General features: G+C 30.1%; 2 protein-coding genes across 5 annotated transcripts in view; both read right to left on the reverse strand.

The window, feature by feature from the left end:
• The window catches only part of mwh (multiple wing hairs), a 446,956-nt gene that overhangs the window by 37,325 nt on the left and 392,551 nt on the right, over positions 1 to 17,080 (reverse strand). The window contains exon 1 of one of the 4 annotated variants that reach the window (XM_075308858.1): positions 14,594 to 14,609. The exons of the other annotated variants lie outside the window; for them this stretch is intronic. The gene's annotated coding sequence lies outside the window, so the exon portion shown is untranslated. Of the gene's footprint in view, positions 1 to 14,593; positions 14,610 to 17,080 lie in introns of those variants that run through there. 4 annotated transcript variants of the gene reach the window in all.
• Positions 14,621 to 15,269, reverse strand: LOC142237535 (inactive lysozyme 1A-like). The gene is made up of 2 exons (XM_075308891.1): positions 14,763 to 15,269; positions 14,621 to 14,702 (listed from the first exon to the last, which is right to left on the reverse strand). Exon 1 carries the CDS (start codon positions 15,216 to 15,218, stop codon positions 14,787 to 14,789), a length of 432 nt encoding a protein of 143 aa, XP_075165006.1. The 5' UTR covers positions 15,219 to 15,269; the 3' UTR covers positions 14,621 to 14,702; positions 14,763 to 14,786.

Here is a 17,080-nt window from a genome sequence, read left to right on the forward strand (position 1 = left end):
CTTCTCTCTTATCACTGAGTGCTGCCCGATTCCATGTTAAGCTCAATGACAAGGGACCTCATTTTTATAGCCGAGTCCGAACGGCGTTCCACATTCCAGTGAAACCACTTAGAGAAGCTTTTGAAACCCTCAGAAATGTCACCAGCATTACTGAGGTGGGATAATCCACCGCTGAAAAATTTATTGGTGTTCGGTCGTAGCAGGAATCGAACCCACGACCTTGAGTATGCAAGGCGGGCATGCTAACCATTGGTCCACGGTGGCTAGGTTTGAGGAAAATTAGATGGTTGTCCTCGCCGAAAAATCTTTAGCCTGTCGTGTTAGTTTTCTCTTTCCAAGTGTAGGACATCTCGTTAATTGTGATACCAAAGGTTACAAACTTTTCTGATACCCGACTTTATGATTAACCTAATGATCATCTTTATATGTATATCCGATTCTGGGCATCACAGAGACTTAAAGGGCATCTTCCTCCAGGGGCACTTCATCAGAATCCATAGTAAAGTACACGCTAAGTAGCTTTGGACCGTTTAAGTAACCCGAACGAACATTTTTCTCTGTGCAATAAACCTCTAATTTTCACCAATAGAAAGTACACGGGCCAGTATTATATCTTAGAAGATTTTTAGTTTAGGTTAGAAGGAAAAGAAAAGAGATTTTTCCTCGGCGAAAATGTGAAGATGTTTTCTCTCCGAAAAATGTGTAGCTTGTCGTTACTGGATATGGTCGTGGCTACACATTTAGCTATAGTAGTCACTTCTTTTCCCAGTGTTGGCTATCTTGTTTACTGTGATACCAAAGGTTGTATACTTCTCTCTTATCAGTTAGTGGGGCCCGATTCTATGTTAAACCCAATGGCAAGGGATCTTCTTCTTATTCCCGATCAATGGAGAGTTTATCAGAATCCAGATAAATTACGCTCTAAGTTTAAAGTAACTTTAAGAAATTCGAACGCATATTGTACAATAGTAATAGTACCAAGAGATAGTACGCGCCCAAGGATTATATCTTTCTTATCGGAAAAGAGTTTTTTTCTCGCCGACAAAATGTGTGGCTAGTCCTCGCTCGAAATGGTGTAGTAGTCACCTCATTTCTTGTTTATTGTAACCTTTGGTATGGAAACTTCTTTCTTTTAAATGAGTGGTGTCCGATTCTATGTTAAGCCAAATGACAAGGGATCTGCATTTTATTCCCGATTCCTCCAGGGAAAGCTTATCAGAATCCAAAATAAAGTACGAGTTATACAGGTTTGGAGCCTTTAAACTTCTCTTTTATAAATGAGTGGTGCCTGATTCTATGTTAAGCCAAATGGCAAAGGATCTTCAGTTTATTTCAGAGTGTATGCAACGTAAAAGCTCTACGGCAATCTTCCTCCTCCAGGGAGGCTTTATCAGAATCCAGAATAAAGTACGAGCTATGCAGCTTTGAAGTCTTTAAGTAAACAATAGATGGTACGAAGGTAGGGCTTATGTCTTTCTATTCGTTATAGGGATTCTTTCCATGTCCTGTTTTCTGATTAATAGCAGCATAATCGAACTTCTGCCTGTACGATAGTGCAGGAAGAGAACCCGTTAACCTTTTACTATCTGTTTTTCTTTCGTGAAGAATTGTCCTTCCCCATTTTCAAAACTGATTTGTTGAGTGTGTAGCTAGACCGACCTTCTCACCTTCTAAAGGATTCGGGTGAATACAGGTAAAATCATTCCCGCCTTCCTCCGAAAGAGTATCGTATTTTATCTCAGATATAAACGATTTTAGAGAACTCAAAATATGACGATATCGAAAAGTCAAAGAGGAATTTGCAATATAAAACAAGTAAGGAAAGTCTAAAGTCGGGTGGGGCCGACTATATTATACCATGCACCTCTTTGTAGATCTAAATTTTCGATACCATATCACATGCGTCAAATGTGTTGGGGGCTATATATAAAGGTTTGTCCCAAATACATACATTTAAATATCACTCGATCTGGACAGAATTTGATAGACTTCTACAAAATCTATAGACTCAAAATTTAAGTCGGCTAATGCACTAGGGTGGAACACAATGTTAGTATAAAAATATGGGAACCATTTAAATCTGAAGCAATTTTAAGGGAACTTCGCAAAAGTTTATTTATGATTTATCGCTCGATATATATGTATTAGAAGTTTAGGAAAATTAGAGTCATTTTGACAACTTTTCGACTAAGCAGTGGCGATTTTACAAGGAAAATGTTGGTATTTTGGCCATTTTTGTCAAAATCAGAAAAACATATATATGGGAGCTATATCTAAATCTGAACCGATTTCAACCAAATTTGGCACGCATAGCTACAATGCTAATTCTACTCCCTGTGCAAAATTTCAATTAAATCGGAGTAAAAGATTGGCCACTGTGGTCATATGAGTGGAAATCGGGGGAACGATATATATGGGAGATATATCTAAATCTGAACCGATTTCAATAAAATTTGGCACACTTGACTGCACTACTAATTGTACTCCTAGTGCAAAATTTCAACCAAATTGGGATAAAACTCTAGCTTCTGGGACCGTATTAGTCCATATCGGGCGAAAGATATATATGGGAGCTATATCTAAATCTGAACCGATTCTGAGCCAATATATATCTAAATCTGAACCTATTCTGAACCAAAACACATACTTGTGCCAAATTTGAAGTCATTTGGACTAAAACTGCGACCTAGACTTTGATTAAATACAAAAATGTGTTGACGGACAGACGGACATGGCTATATCGACTCAGGAGCCCACCCTGAGCATTTTTGCCAAAGACACCATGTGTCTATCTCGTCTCCTTCTGGGTGTTGCAAACATATGCACTAACTGTTCCACAGTGTGGCGCGCGGTATAATGACGAAAAAAGAAGAAGTTATTAGGGACACATAAAGGAAAGAGGAGCCACTCGCACGAAGGTAGAGAATTTGATTTTATCTTAGACGACATTGAGATCTCATAAAATGATGAAATCGGCAATATTACGATAGGTTGAAGAGAGAATTCTCTAATTTGTTCCCAGCCCCTTTTGCCCAGCTGGGCCAGCTCCCGAAACACCTCTTCACCGATATGGCTAACTCTTGGCCTAGTAAAGACAGGTCTCATCATCCTCAAAACACGCTCTACATAATCCATGTTCTGTTGCTCCTATACGGCACATATATGCGATCAATTCTATCTGCCCGGTCATTATTCTCATGGTCCTTCTGACTGTCGTCCTACTCTCCTTGAGAAGTTCTCCAGTTTATCCGTGTCATGGAGCACAGCAAGGAAAGTTTAAAAGTTGCACCCATTGGTGGTATAAACCCGAAAGAAGGAATCTGATTTTATTTCAGACATACACGACCTAGGGATCTCAGAAAATGACGAAATCAATAAGATTAGAGAGAAAGTCTAGGGTACCATAGCTAAATTAACGACCCAAATGAAGCAATTCTCAGGGACACAGTAATTAAGTAAGTTTAAAATGACGATCCTGCGATGAAAGTTTAAAGATACTGATTTTCGATTTATTTGAAGGAGTCTTTCCAATCCTAACGGAAAGAGAATCACATCCACATTTCCAAAAAGAAATAGAGATAAACATCCCCGGCAGAGCAGAATATTGGTATACCGGCGACGAAGCTTTCGAGCATTTTGAGAAGATAAAGTGTTGCCCTAGAATAATCTGTTAAGTCGATTTCATTTCGTTATTTTTCTCGTTGTCTTTCGATAATATTTTGAGGGATCCAAAAGGTATTGAAAATGTCGTCAATATTTTCTGTTTCGAAAATGTTGCAGCTTTTTCTGACAGACTAAAGTTTGGACATTTTCATTTTAGGCCAGTTGCTGAGCATTTCACAGTTCGCCGGTTCCTCTAAAGAGGACAATTTGCTGGACGGGAGCATTGCCAGTCCACAAGTTCTCCTTTCAGGATTTGGAGAAGTACCAGCCAGCAAGTTCTCTTTTAGCCAGGTATTTGAGATTTATCGAAATTGTGTACGTAGGATAGGTTAGGTGGCAGCCCGATGTATCACGCTCACTTACACTATTCAGTCCATTGTGATAACACATTGGTGAACTTCTCTCTTATCACTGAGTGCAGCCCGATTCCATGTTAAGCTCAATGACAAGGGACCTCCTTTTTATAGCCGAGTCCGAACGTCGTTCCACATTGCAGTGAATCCACTTAGAGAAGCTTTGAAACCCTCAGAAATGTTACCAGCATTACTGAGGTGCGATAATCCACCGCTGAAAAAGTTTTTGGTGTTCGGTCGAAGCAGGAATCGAACCCTCGACCTTGTGTATGCAAGGCGGGCATGCTAACCATTGCACCATGGTGTCTCCCACGTAGGGTGACGAATAAAGAGAAATGATGAGGATGTGGAAATCCAAAACGGCTGCCTTATCGACAATTTTTGCTTTTCAATCTACATCTCTATAATTCAATATATTAACTAAATATAATAATATTTTTAATAACTGTACTAAGTATTTTGTTCAGTAAAGAGAACTATTGGGAATGTGGAAATCTGAAACAGCGGTCTTCTGACCTCTTGGGCTACTGCAAACATTTATTATTTTCCATTTGTTATAATTGTCAATTGTTTTTTAGATGTTTGGAATTCTTTTAATTGACTTGATTTTCTGTTTTCTACTGATATTATTTTATTACCATAATCTATCACTAATTGCATTGCAATCAAGCTGTCGAAATTTTATCGCCACCATCACCAATTACGGGGATCATTGGGACATATTAACTATCTTTTCAGCTTTATGCGATTATGAAAATCAATTAAATTTTATTTCAAAATACATTAAAACAAAATATCCAACATTGTCAACCGAAATGGCCAAGACATAATGGAGCAATAATCGGGCTTTTGTCAAGCTATACTGTCCACAAAGATAACTGCTGAAGTACCAGTACGCTATGACTCTATTGCAGCACAGGAAAATAGTTGTTCACTAATTATTCGTTAACACCATGAAAAGAAGACAAAAACAAACGCAATCTCTATGGAGGAAAATTGCAAGCCATCATATTTGTAGGGAAGGGGGAATTAGGGGGGCGGTGGGGATGGGTTTGATAAGACCACACACTAAACATCTGGATGACAAATGCATTCCAGATTGAAGCGTGGATAGGTATGAGAGCAACCTGGCGCAATCTCACCTACAAACATAGTATCCAAAATGGTACCAGTTTTCTTCATGGACTTCGATGGTTTTAACTTGGCTAACAGGTTGCCGAGGAGGAAAGGAGGCATCGCTATTGAGTAGTCACTTTGAGAGCAATAATATCGCCCCATTCAATGTGGTGATATGACGACATGTGGCAATAGCATTTCAACAACTCCAAGCTGACAAGTGACAAAATCCCATTTTGGCCGGCTTTTCATTTAAGACAAAGTTTTTTCTTTTTTTTTCCTTTTGTCGAATCTCCAGCTAACAAGTGCCAGTTTCAATTTTGTTTTGCTCACAAATTTCACTTTTCCATGGTAATACATATGTCCATATGCTATTATGAGAGACTATTTGGACTATTTCAAAATGCAAGTACTGGTAAATACAACTTGGAGAATTGTATCTACAAATCTCCATATGCCCCATCCATAGTTTACTGCGGTGATGGATATTTGTAATTTTTGCAAATATGCAATTCATTCATTCCCTCCATACGATTTAGTACAATTTTGATGTAAATAAACGCATAAACACTGTATCTTGTAGATCTCATGGAAGCATCGTATATGCCATAATGTTTTTGTTATGCATATTCGCAAAGATTCGTCTACTGGGAAACATTTTGATTTATGAACTTCATTCTGAATAATCACCTACAAACAGTTTTTAGGTAATATTTTCACTTTATGCCTTCGCCTTTGTTTTTATTTGTGGTTAAGAAAAAGTTTCGTAACTCTATTAGCGGTAAGGAAATGGTGTATGGATAGCAATGAGTCTGACATTAATTTAAAACCTTAACAGTCAATCCTCCCTGAAGTGGTCACCCATGGTCGCCTACATCTTGTCCACATTTGCAATGTGTCCAGTTATGAGCACGGTTGCCACAGTTGGTTGCATTTTACAAAAATGGTAGATGTTTTACTGTTTGATAGAATTCTTGATGTTGTGGTAGATTTTGCAAAATGTTCCTCTCCATTTAAGAGGTACAATTTTCTATAGCAATTAAATTTTAACAAAATTTTCTATAGAAATAAAAATTTGACTAAATTGTCTATAGAAATGAAATTTTGTAAAAATTTTCTAAAGAAATGAAGTTTTGACAAAATTTTCTATAGAAATAAAATTTTGACAAAATACTCTATAGAAATAAAATTTTGAAAAAATTTTCTACAGAAATAAAATTTTGAGAAAATTTTCTATCGAAATAAATTTTGTGAAAATTTTCTATACAAGTAAAATTTTGACAAAATTTTTTGTAGAAAAAAAAATTGGCAAAATTTTCTATAAAAATAAAATTCTGAAAAAATTTTCTATAGAAATAAAATTTTGACAAAATTTTCTATAGAAATAAAATTTCAACAACAATTTCTATAGAAATAAAATTTCAACAACAATTTCTATAGAAATAAAAATTTGACAAAATTTTCTAAAGAAATAAAATTTTGGCGAAATTTTCTATACGAATAAAAATTTGGTAAAATTTTCTATAGAAATAAAATGTTGACAAAATTTTCTATAGAAATAAAATTTTGACGAAATTTTCTACAGGAATAAAATTTTGACAAAATTTTCTATAGCAATAAATTTTGAAAAATTTTTTATAGACATAAATTTTAAAAAATTTTCTATAGAAATACAATTTTGACAAAATTTTCTATAGACATAAATTTTAAAAAATTTTCTATAGAAATACAATTTTGACAAAATTTTCTATAGAAATAATTTTTTGCAAAAATATTCTATAAAAATAAAATTTTTAAAAAATTTTCTATAGAAATAAAATTTTGTAAAAATTTTCTATAGAAATAAAATTTTGTAAAAATTTTCTATAGAAATAAAATTTTGACAAAATTTTTTATAGATATAAATTTGTGACGAAATTTTCTGTAGAAATAAAATTTTGACAAAAATTTCTATAGAAATAAAATTTTGAACAAATTTTCTATAGAAATAAAATATTGACAAAATTTTCTATAGAAAAACATATTTGACAAAATTTTCTATAGAAATAATATTTTGAAAAAATTTTCTATAGAAAAAAAATTTTGGCAAAATTTTCTATAGCAATAAAATTTTATAGGAATAAAATTTTGATAAAACGTGAAAAATAAAATTTTGACAAAATTGTCAATAGAAATAAAATTTTGACAAAATTTTCTATAGAAATATAATTTGTTGTTTTTTTATTTCAACTTAAAACCATACATTGACTAAACTACAAGTGTAGCTTAACCAACAGAGGAAAATAATATTTGTCAAATTTATTTGGGCAAAGCCCTATAGACTGCAAGATGGTTGGATGGACGCACGTTTCTGAATTACCACATTCCTCATCAGCATCCTCTACTTGCAGCAAAACTATCAGCCAATTATCAGAATAAATTCAGGCAGTTCATTAAACCCAACAATGAACCACACTTGAACCTTCCGAAAAAATTTTGACAAAATTTTGTATAGAATTAGAAATTTAAAAAAAAAATATAAAAATGAAAATTTAACAAAATTTTCTATGGAATTAAAATTTTTACCAAAACAAAATTTTGGTAAAATTTGAATAAAAATGATATAGGAATAAAATGTTGATAAAACGTGAAAAAATTTTCTACAGAAATGAAATTTGATAAAATTTTCTATAGAAATAAAATTTTGACAAAATTTTCTATAGAAATACAAATTTTACAAAATTTTCTATAGAGATAAAATGTTGACAACATTTTCTATAGAAATAAATTTTTGACAAAATATTCTTTAGAAATAAAATTTTGACAAAATACTCTATAGAAATAAAATTTTGAGAAAATTTTCTATAGAAGTAAAATTTTGACAAAATTTTCTGTAGAAAAATAATTGGTAAAATTTTCTATAAAATAATATTTTGAAAAAATTTTCTATAGAAATAAAATTTTTACAAAATTTTCCATAGATAAAATTTTGACAAAATTTTCTATAGAAATAAAATTTTGACAAAATTTTCTATAAAAATAAAATTTTGACAAAATTTTCTATAGAAATACAATTTTGACAAAATTTTCTATAGAAATAAAATTTTGAAAAAAATTTTCTATAGAAATAAAATTTTGAGAAAATTTTCTAACGAAATAAAATTTTGAGAAAATTTTCTATACAAGTAAAATTTTGACAAAATTTTCTGTAGAAAAAAAATTGGCAAAATTTTTTATAAAAATAAAATTTTGACAAAATTTTCTATAAAAATAAAATTTTGGCAAAATTTGCTATAGAAATAAAATTTTATAGGAATAAAATTTTGATAAAACGTGAAAAATAAAATTTTGTCAAAATTGTCTATAGAAATAAAATTTTGACAAAATTGTCTATAGACATAACAAAATTTTCTATAGAAATAAAATTTTGACAAAATTGTCTATAGAAATAAATTTTTGACAAAATTTTCTATAGAAATAAAATTTAGACAAAATTTTCTATAGAATTAGAAATTTTAAGAAAAATTTCTGTAGAAATGAAAATTTACAAAATTTTCTATGGAAATAAAATTTTGACAAAATTTTTTATAGGAATAAAATTTTGGTAAAATTTGAATAAAAATGATATAGGAATAAAATATTGATAAAACGTGAAAAAATTTTCTACAGAAATGAAAGTTGATAAAATTTTCTATAGAAATAAAATTTTGACAAAATTGTCTATAGAAATAAATTTTTGACAAAATTTTCTATAGAAATAAAATTTAGACAAAATTTTCTATAGAATTAGAAATTTTAAGAAAAATTTCTGTAGAAATGAAAATTTACAAAATTTTCTATGGAAATAAAATTTTGACAAAATTTTCTATAGGAATAAAATTTTGGTAAAATTTGAATAAAAATGATATAGGAATAAAATATTGATAAAACGTGAAAAAATTTTCTACAGAAATGAAAGTTGATAAAATTTTCTATAGAAATAAAATTTTGACAAAATTTTCTATAGAAATACAAATTTGACAAAATTTTCTATAGAGATAAAATGTTGACAACATTTTCTATAGAAATACAAATTTTACAAAATATTATATAGAAATAAAATTTTGACAAAATACTCTATAGAAATAAAATTTTGAGAAAATTTTCTATAGAAATAAAATTTTGACAAAATTTTCTGTAAAAAAAAATTGGCAAAAATTTCTATAAAAATAAAATTTTGAAAAAAAATTCTATAAAAATAAAATTTTGACAAAATTTTCTATAGAAATAAAATTTTTACAAAATATAATTTTCAAAAAAATTTTTATAGAAGTAAAATTTTGAGAAAATTTTCTATCGAAATAAAATTTTGACAAAATTTTCTATAGAAATAAAATTTTGAAAAAAATATTCTATAAAAATAACATTTTGCACAAATTTTCTATAGAAATAATTTTGTATACAAATAAAATTTTGACAAAATGCTCTATAGAAATAAAATTTTGACAATATTTTCTATAGAAATAAAATTTTCTGAAAATTTGCTATAGCAAAATTTTTTATAGAAATTAAATTTTGAGAAAAATTGTTAACCAATTTTCTACAGAAATAAAATTTTGCAAACATTGCAAAAAATTTCTATAGAAATAAAATTTTGAGAGATTTTTCTATAGAAATAAAATTTTGACAAAATTTTCTATAGAAATAAAATTTTGGCAAAATTTTCTATAGATATAAAATTTTGAAAAAATTTTCTATAGAAATAAAATTTTGATAATATTTTCTATAGAAATAAAATTTTGACAAAATTTTCTATAGAAATAAAATTTTGACAATATTTTCTATAGAAATAAAATTTTCTGAAAATTTGCTATAGCAAAATTTTTTATTTATTTATATTTTGAGAAAAATTGTTAACCAATTTTCTACAGAAATAAAATTTTGCAAACATTTTCTTTAGAAATAAAATATAATATAATTTTGACAAAATTTTCTATAGGAATCAAATTTTGACAAAATTTTCTATAGATATAAAATTTTAGCAAAATTTTCTATAAATTCAATAGAAATTATTTTCGTTGGAATAAAACAAAAATTTTTTTACTAACCACAATAATTTGATCAATAACTTCAAAATAATATTGTTTTAAATTGGTAGATGTTTGGTAAACTTTTGGTAGATTACTTTTGGCACGAGTCGCAAACATAGTTATGAGAGGTCAATTTTAATGGCGCCTCACGATGAAACGGATAAATGTAAGTTCTTGACCAATTTTAAGGAAAACCATCTGACTAAGACGATTGCCTCGAGAAATCACAATATACCTACAGAGGTCAAGTGGACATCAATGCGATCAAGAATTCGTGTCATCCACGATCGCCTAAATTATGACCACATTTGGAAGGTGTTTTGAGAGGATTATTCTAGTGTGTTGATATATCAATCTTCCAAGTTTGAGGGGTTTCACTGTATCTATATAATTTTAGTTTACTTTGCATTACATGAAAATATTTTACTATTGTGGACGTGTCAACATTTAATGCTCCCTAATATATAAATAAATTAATTTTCTAATAAAAAATAATTCAATAAATATATATAGACTGGTAAACAATAAACATGGAATAACAAAACTATATATAATACAAAAATATTTATCCAATCAAACAATACAGAGACAAAAACAAATTATTTTATTCCAAAACAATATTTAATGGCATGTAGATGACAATATTCAAGCCAATTTGAAATATATTCAAATGGACATTACCACTTTGGAAATATTTGTTAATGTTGCTACATCTAACGGTGGCAAAGTTATTTGATTTTGAAATCAATTGAAATTTTGTGTTTCTCCTGGTTTTTGTTTTTATTTAATTATAGATCTCTAATTAAGGCATAGAGTGTGGCAAGGTGGACAGACAGGTAGGTGTCTTTTTGTCACTTTCAATTGAGGTAGGTGTTCATACATAAAAGTGAAATTAAAATATTTTTTGCAATAAAAGGTTGCCATAAGTTTTTGTATTGTTTGTATACCATATAAGTGACATGACATATAGATGGCGCTAAAAGAATTAAAACCATATGGTTTTCTCAATATTAATTTGGTGTAATTTGTCTCTATGTTAGTTAAAAAAGCCAATTAAATATCAATTTCAGCCTATTTAATTCTTGATTGGTTTATATAGAGGGGTCTATATATAATTACGAACCTATATTGACCAATTTTCGCATGACAGTTGCAGGTCATATACTCACATCGTATAACAAATTTAAGCAAGCACCAAAAATGAAATCTATGGGATCGGTTTGTATGGGGGCCATATAATTATGAACCAATTTTTTTATGGTTGTTAGAAGGCATATACTGACATCGCGTACCAAATTATAACTGGATCGGATGAATTTCCTCCTCCAAGATGCTCCAGAAGTCAAATCTGAGGATTGTTTTATATATATGTTATACAATTATGAGCCAATGCTTCGAAGAGTTCGAAGTGTGAGAGGTTTCACTGTATATACAGTGAGCATCAACATAAACTGTAAGCACGATTTTTTTTCAAATAATAATAAAATCTACGATTATATTAGTTATTTAATTTAGCTATAGAGTAGATAAATCTCTACTTAAGTTTAAAAATCAAAAATGAAAAACTCAACACGGCAAAACTCTCAATTAACAAACAAACCCTTTGTACAGTTTATTTTGAAGCTCACTGTATGTTTAATAGGGTCTGGGACCAATATTTCGATGCCTTGCAAATGGTTAGTATGTTATGCCACTACCGCCTATTTTATGTGGAAGGGTATACAAATAATTCGATTGAAGCTAATATTTGGCTGGATGACGACATTGCCTCAAGAAAATCAAACGTCAAATCTTTGCTTGCCTTTAAAAAATATCTGAACAAAGGACTCAACAAATCTAAGTCATGTCCCAAGACGTTTGATGTTTTGGTAGTACCTCTTTGCATACTTCATAAATTTTCTATAGAAATAAACCATTGACAAAATTTTCTATAGAAATAAAATTTTGACAAAATTTTCTATAAATATAAAATGTTAACAAAATTTTCTATAAACATAAAATGTTAACAAACTTTTTTTACAGAAATAAAATTTTGACAAAATTTTCTATAGAGATAAATTTTTGACAAAATTTTTTATAGAAATAAAATTTTGACACAATTTTCTATAAATATAAAATGTTAACAAAATTTTCTATAAATATAAAATGTTAACAAAAATTTTTTATAGAAATACAATTTTGACAAAATTTTCTATAGAGATAAATTTTTGACAAAATTTTTTATAGAAATAAAATTTTGACAAAATTTTCTATGGAAATGAAATTTTGGCAACATTTTCTATAGAAATAAAATTTTGGCAAAATTTTCTATAGAAATAAAATTTTGACAAAATTTTCTATGGAAATAAAATTTTGAAAAAAATTCTCTATAGAAATAAAATTCTGGCAAAATTTTTTAAAGAAATAGAATTTCGACAAAATTTTCTATAGAAATGAAATTTTGACAAAATTTTCTATAGCAATAAAATTTTGACAAAATTTTCTATAGCAATAAAATTTTGACAAAATTTTCTATAGCAATAAAATTTTGGCAAAATTTTCTATAGAAATAAAATTTTGACAAAATGAGTGCAATACAGACAGCTGACGAGGGTAGTGAATCTACAGTAGCTTTAAGTATTTTGTGTTGTGGATACTATACATACCCCTGAGGAAGCGATTCAATATCGTAATCGCGAAATATTGGGAATAATAAATAAAATATTTTAAAAAGACCTCGAGCTTGAAGAACCATTAATTTACAAAATTTTTTATAAATATAAAATGGTAACAAAATTTTCTATAAATATAAAATGTTAACAAAATTTTTTATAGAAATAAATTTGTGACAAAATTTTCTATGGAAATAAAATTTTGGCAAAATTTTCTATAGAAATGAAATTTTGACAAAATTTTCTATGGAAATGAAATTTTGACAAAATTTTCTATGGAAATGAAATTTTGGCAACATTTTCTATAGAAATAAAATTTTGGCAAAATTTTCTATAGAAATAAAATTTTGACAACATTTTCTATGGAAATAAAATTTTGAAAAAAAATTCTCTATAGAAATAAAATTTTGACAAAATTTTCTATGGAAATAAAATTTGGAAAAAAATTTGGAAATTCTGGCAAAATTTTGTAAAGAAGTAGAATTTCGATAAAATTACCTATGGAAATAAAATTTTGGCAAAGTTTTCTATGGAAATGAAATTTTGGCAAAATTTTCTATGGAAATAACATTTTGGCAAAATTTTCTATAGAAATAAAATTTTGGCAATATTTTTTATAGCAATAAAATTTTGACAAAATTTTCTATAGTAATAAAATTTTGGCAAAATTTTCTATAGAAATAAAATTTTGGCAAAATTTTCTATAGAAATAAAATCTTGGCAAAATTTTCTATAGAAATAAAATTTTGGCAAAATTTTCTATAAATATAAAATGTTAACAAACCTTTTTTGTAGAAATAAATTTTTGACAAAATTTTCTATGGAAATAAATTTTTGACAAAATTTTCTATGGAAATAAATTTTTGACAAAATTTTCTATGCAACTAAAATTTTCTATAGAAATGAAATTTTGACATAATTTTCTATAGAAATAAAATTTTGGCAAAATTTTGCTATAGAAATAAAATTTTGGCAAAATTTTCTACAGAAATGAAATTTCTATGGAAATAACATTTTGGAAAATTTTTCTATAGAAATAAAATTTGGCAAAATTTTCTATAGAAATAAAATTTTGGCAAAATTTTCTATAGAAATAACATTTTGGTAAAATTTTCTATAAAAATGAAATTTTGGCAAAATTTTCTATGAAAATAAAATTTTGGTAAAATTTTCTATGGAAATAAAATTTTGGCAAAATTTTCTATAGAAATGAAATTGTGACAAAATGTTCCATGGAAATAACATTTTGGCAAAATTTTCTATAGAAATAAAATTTTGGCAAAATTTATGGTAATTCCCCACCAAATCCCCAAGTCCCCAACTTAGAAATTTCTTTCCCATTCACGAAAAAAATATCCCCAATACTGGCAACACTGGAAACGATCAACAGTAAAATCACCGTAGAACGAAACAGAGAGTTTATCCAAATTGCGTGATATCTTCCTCACTGTTAAATCTCTACCTTTTATATATTTCATTCCTCCTACGGCGCACAGTGGTTCCAAATCGAGTTTTTTTGGAATTAATTCTGTAACTTTTTAATGGATAAAGCTTATTTTGTGGAGATTTACAACTTCTATCCGGCAAAGAAAAAAATCATGGAACTCATGCTGATTTGGCCGCTAAAACAGAATTTTGAGGTGACCAACTTCGACAACGTCTATAGGATAATCCGTGAACTCTCTGTGACCCATAAACTTACACACGTAGAGGAAAACACTTCAGCTTTCACTTACGATATTTCATACAAAAAAACTATAACTATAAGTTTTATGAAAGACTCCATAAATTTGGAAAAATGTAAAAATTTATGTACAACTTCATTTTTTGCGTGTAGACGACTGCATTGGAAATACTGCATGCCAGCTACCCTACATATTAATTTATAATTAAAATTAGTTAATTGTTATGTTATTTGTATTTATTTTAACCTTTTGCGTTTTCTGCAGTCACATTCACTTGAAACAATCATTTATGTTGGGCAAGGGTTGATTACAGTGTTTTTGCCAAGCCATCCAAGCCCTCCATCCTTGTTGAGCTTTAATTTTTCTAGCACAAGCTACTGATTTCTTAATGTTATCACTTAGCAAGTCATTGCAGTCTACTTTACATTGATTGTGAGAATGTCTATTATTCTTCTTCGAATGACACCAGTATTTATTGTTGATTTGAAAAATGCCATAATCTTTTGATCCATTTGCATTTGTGGGTCCAACAACTCCAGTACGAAATGAAGACTCATATTTGGCAATACATACCCAGTGTGGCAACTCTGTTTTAGGTACACCCATGGCATACATTTCTTTGGCTAAGGAACAACGATTTAGAATTCGACCACTACTACAGGATATAAGGGTAAAAATTAAAATGTTACAGATGAAGTGCATATTGTATGCTTTTTGTTCTAGAGATTCAATATGAACTGCAGATTTTATTGATATGACTGATAGATGTTTATATAGACGTATATATAAAGAAAAACAAAAAACCGCAATAGATTCTTATCTAAAAGTGCGATGAATTTCTATTTATTGTTAGAAAAAATGTTGGTAATACCTAGAAATACAGTGAAACCTTTCAAATCTGAACACACTGAAAGCGAATACTTTGTGAGACGTTTGCTATACTATCACATTAATATTCACCTCACATAAGTGGGGGCACCTCTCAAATGTGGACAAAATTTTGGGGCCAATGAATGTTCATTTCTTATAGGTTTCACTGTATATGGATGCTGCAGTGAATGTAGTATATAAGTGATAGATATGTGTGACTCTTGGACGACATTCGAGATATTTTAAATTGGGGGACTTTTTATTTAAATTTGGAAACATTTTCCTATGATAGTGTTTTTTCGCCATGATCGTTTCACTAAGATATTAAGATTGAATGCGTTGTAAATACAAAATTAAGTATGAGAAATTATAAAACTAAAACTACTGCAATGGTTAGCATGTCCGCCTTGCATACACAAGGTCGTGGGTTCGATTCCTGCTTCGATCGAACAACAAAAATTTTTTCAGCGGTGGATTATCCCACCTCAGTAATGCTGGTGACATTTCTGAGGGTTTAAAAGCTTCTCTAAGTGGTTTCACTGCTATGTGGAACGCCGTTCGGACTCGGCTATAAAAAGGAGGTCCCTTGTCATTGAGCTTAACATGGAATCGGGCAGCACTCAGTGATAAGAGAGAAGTTCACCAATGTGGTATCACAATGGACTGAATAGTCTAAGTGAGCCTTATACCCTGGGGTGCCACCTAACCTAACAGGTTGGATGATAAGTCCCCGGTCTAACAAAGAAAAATAAATTTTTTTGTCCAAATTCGTTTTTATTATTCAACACAGTTCCCTTCAAGAGAGATACAACGATTATAACGACCTTACAATTTTTTGATACCATTTTGGTAGTACTCCTTCGGTTTTGCCTCAAAATAGGCCTCAGTTTCGGCGATCACCTCTTCATTGCAGCCAAATTTTTTCCCTGCGAGCATCCTTTTGAGGTCTGAGAACAAGAAAAAGTCGCTGGGGCCAGATCTGGAGAATGCGGTGGGTGGAGAAGCAATTCGAAGCCCAATTCATGAATTTTTGGCATCGTTCTCAATAACTTGTGGCACGGTGCGTTGTCTTGGTGGAACAACACTTTTTTCTTCTTCATATGGGGCCGTTTTGCCGCGATTTCGACCTTCAAACGCTTCAATAACGCCATATAATAGTCACTGTTGATGGTTTTTCCCTTCTGAAGATAATCGATAAAAATTATTCCATGCCCATCCCAGAAAACAGAGGCTATTACTTTGCCAGCGGACTTTTGAGTCTTTCCACGCTTCGGAGACGGTTCACCGGTCGCTGTCCACTCAGCCGACTGTCGATTGGACTCAGGAGTGTAGTGATGGAGCCATGTTTCATCCATTGTCACATATCGACGGAAAAACTCGTGTATTACGAGTTAACAGCTGCAAACACCGCTCAGAATCATCAACACGTTGTTGTTTTTGTCAAATGTGAGCTCGCGCGGCACCCATTTTGCACAGGGCTTATCCATATCCAAATATTGATGAATGATATGACCAACACGTTCCTTTGATATCTTTAAGGCCTCTGCTATCTCGATCAACTTCATTTTACTGTCATTCAAAATCACTTTGTGGATTTTTTTGATGTTTTCGTCAGTAACCACCTCGGGCGTCCGCTGCGTTCACCGTCCTCCGTGCTCATTTCACCACGCTTGAATTTTGCATACCAATCAATT

The sequence above is a fragment of the Haematobia irritans genome, chromosome 5 (assembly GCF_050003625.1).
Source record: "Haematobia irritans isolate KBUSLIRL chromosome 5, ASM5000362v1, whole genome shotgun sequence".
NCBI classification, from domain to species: Eukaryota; Metazoa; Arthropoda; class Insecta; order Diptera; family Muscidae; genus Haematobia; species Haematobia irritans.

What these genes read in the sequence shown, in the direction of transcription:
- LOC142237535 (XM_075308891.1), bottom strand. Translation starts at nt 15,218, where the DNA reads ATGCACTTCATCTGTAACATTTTAATTTTTACCCTTATATCCTGTAGT.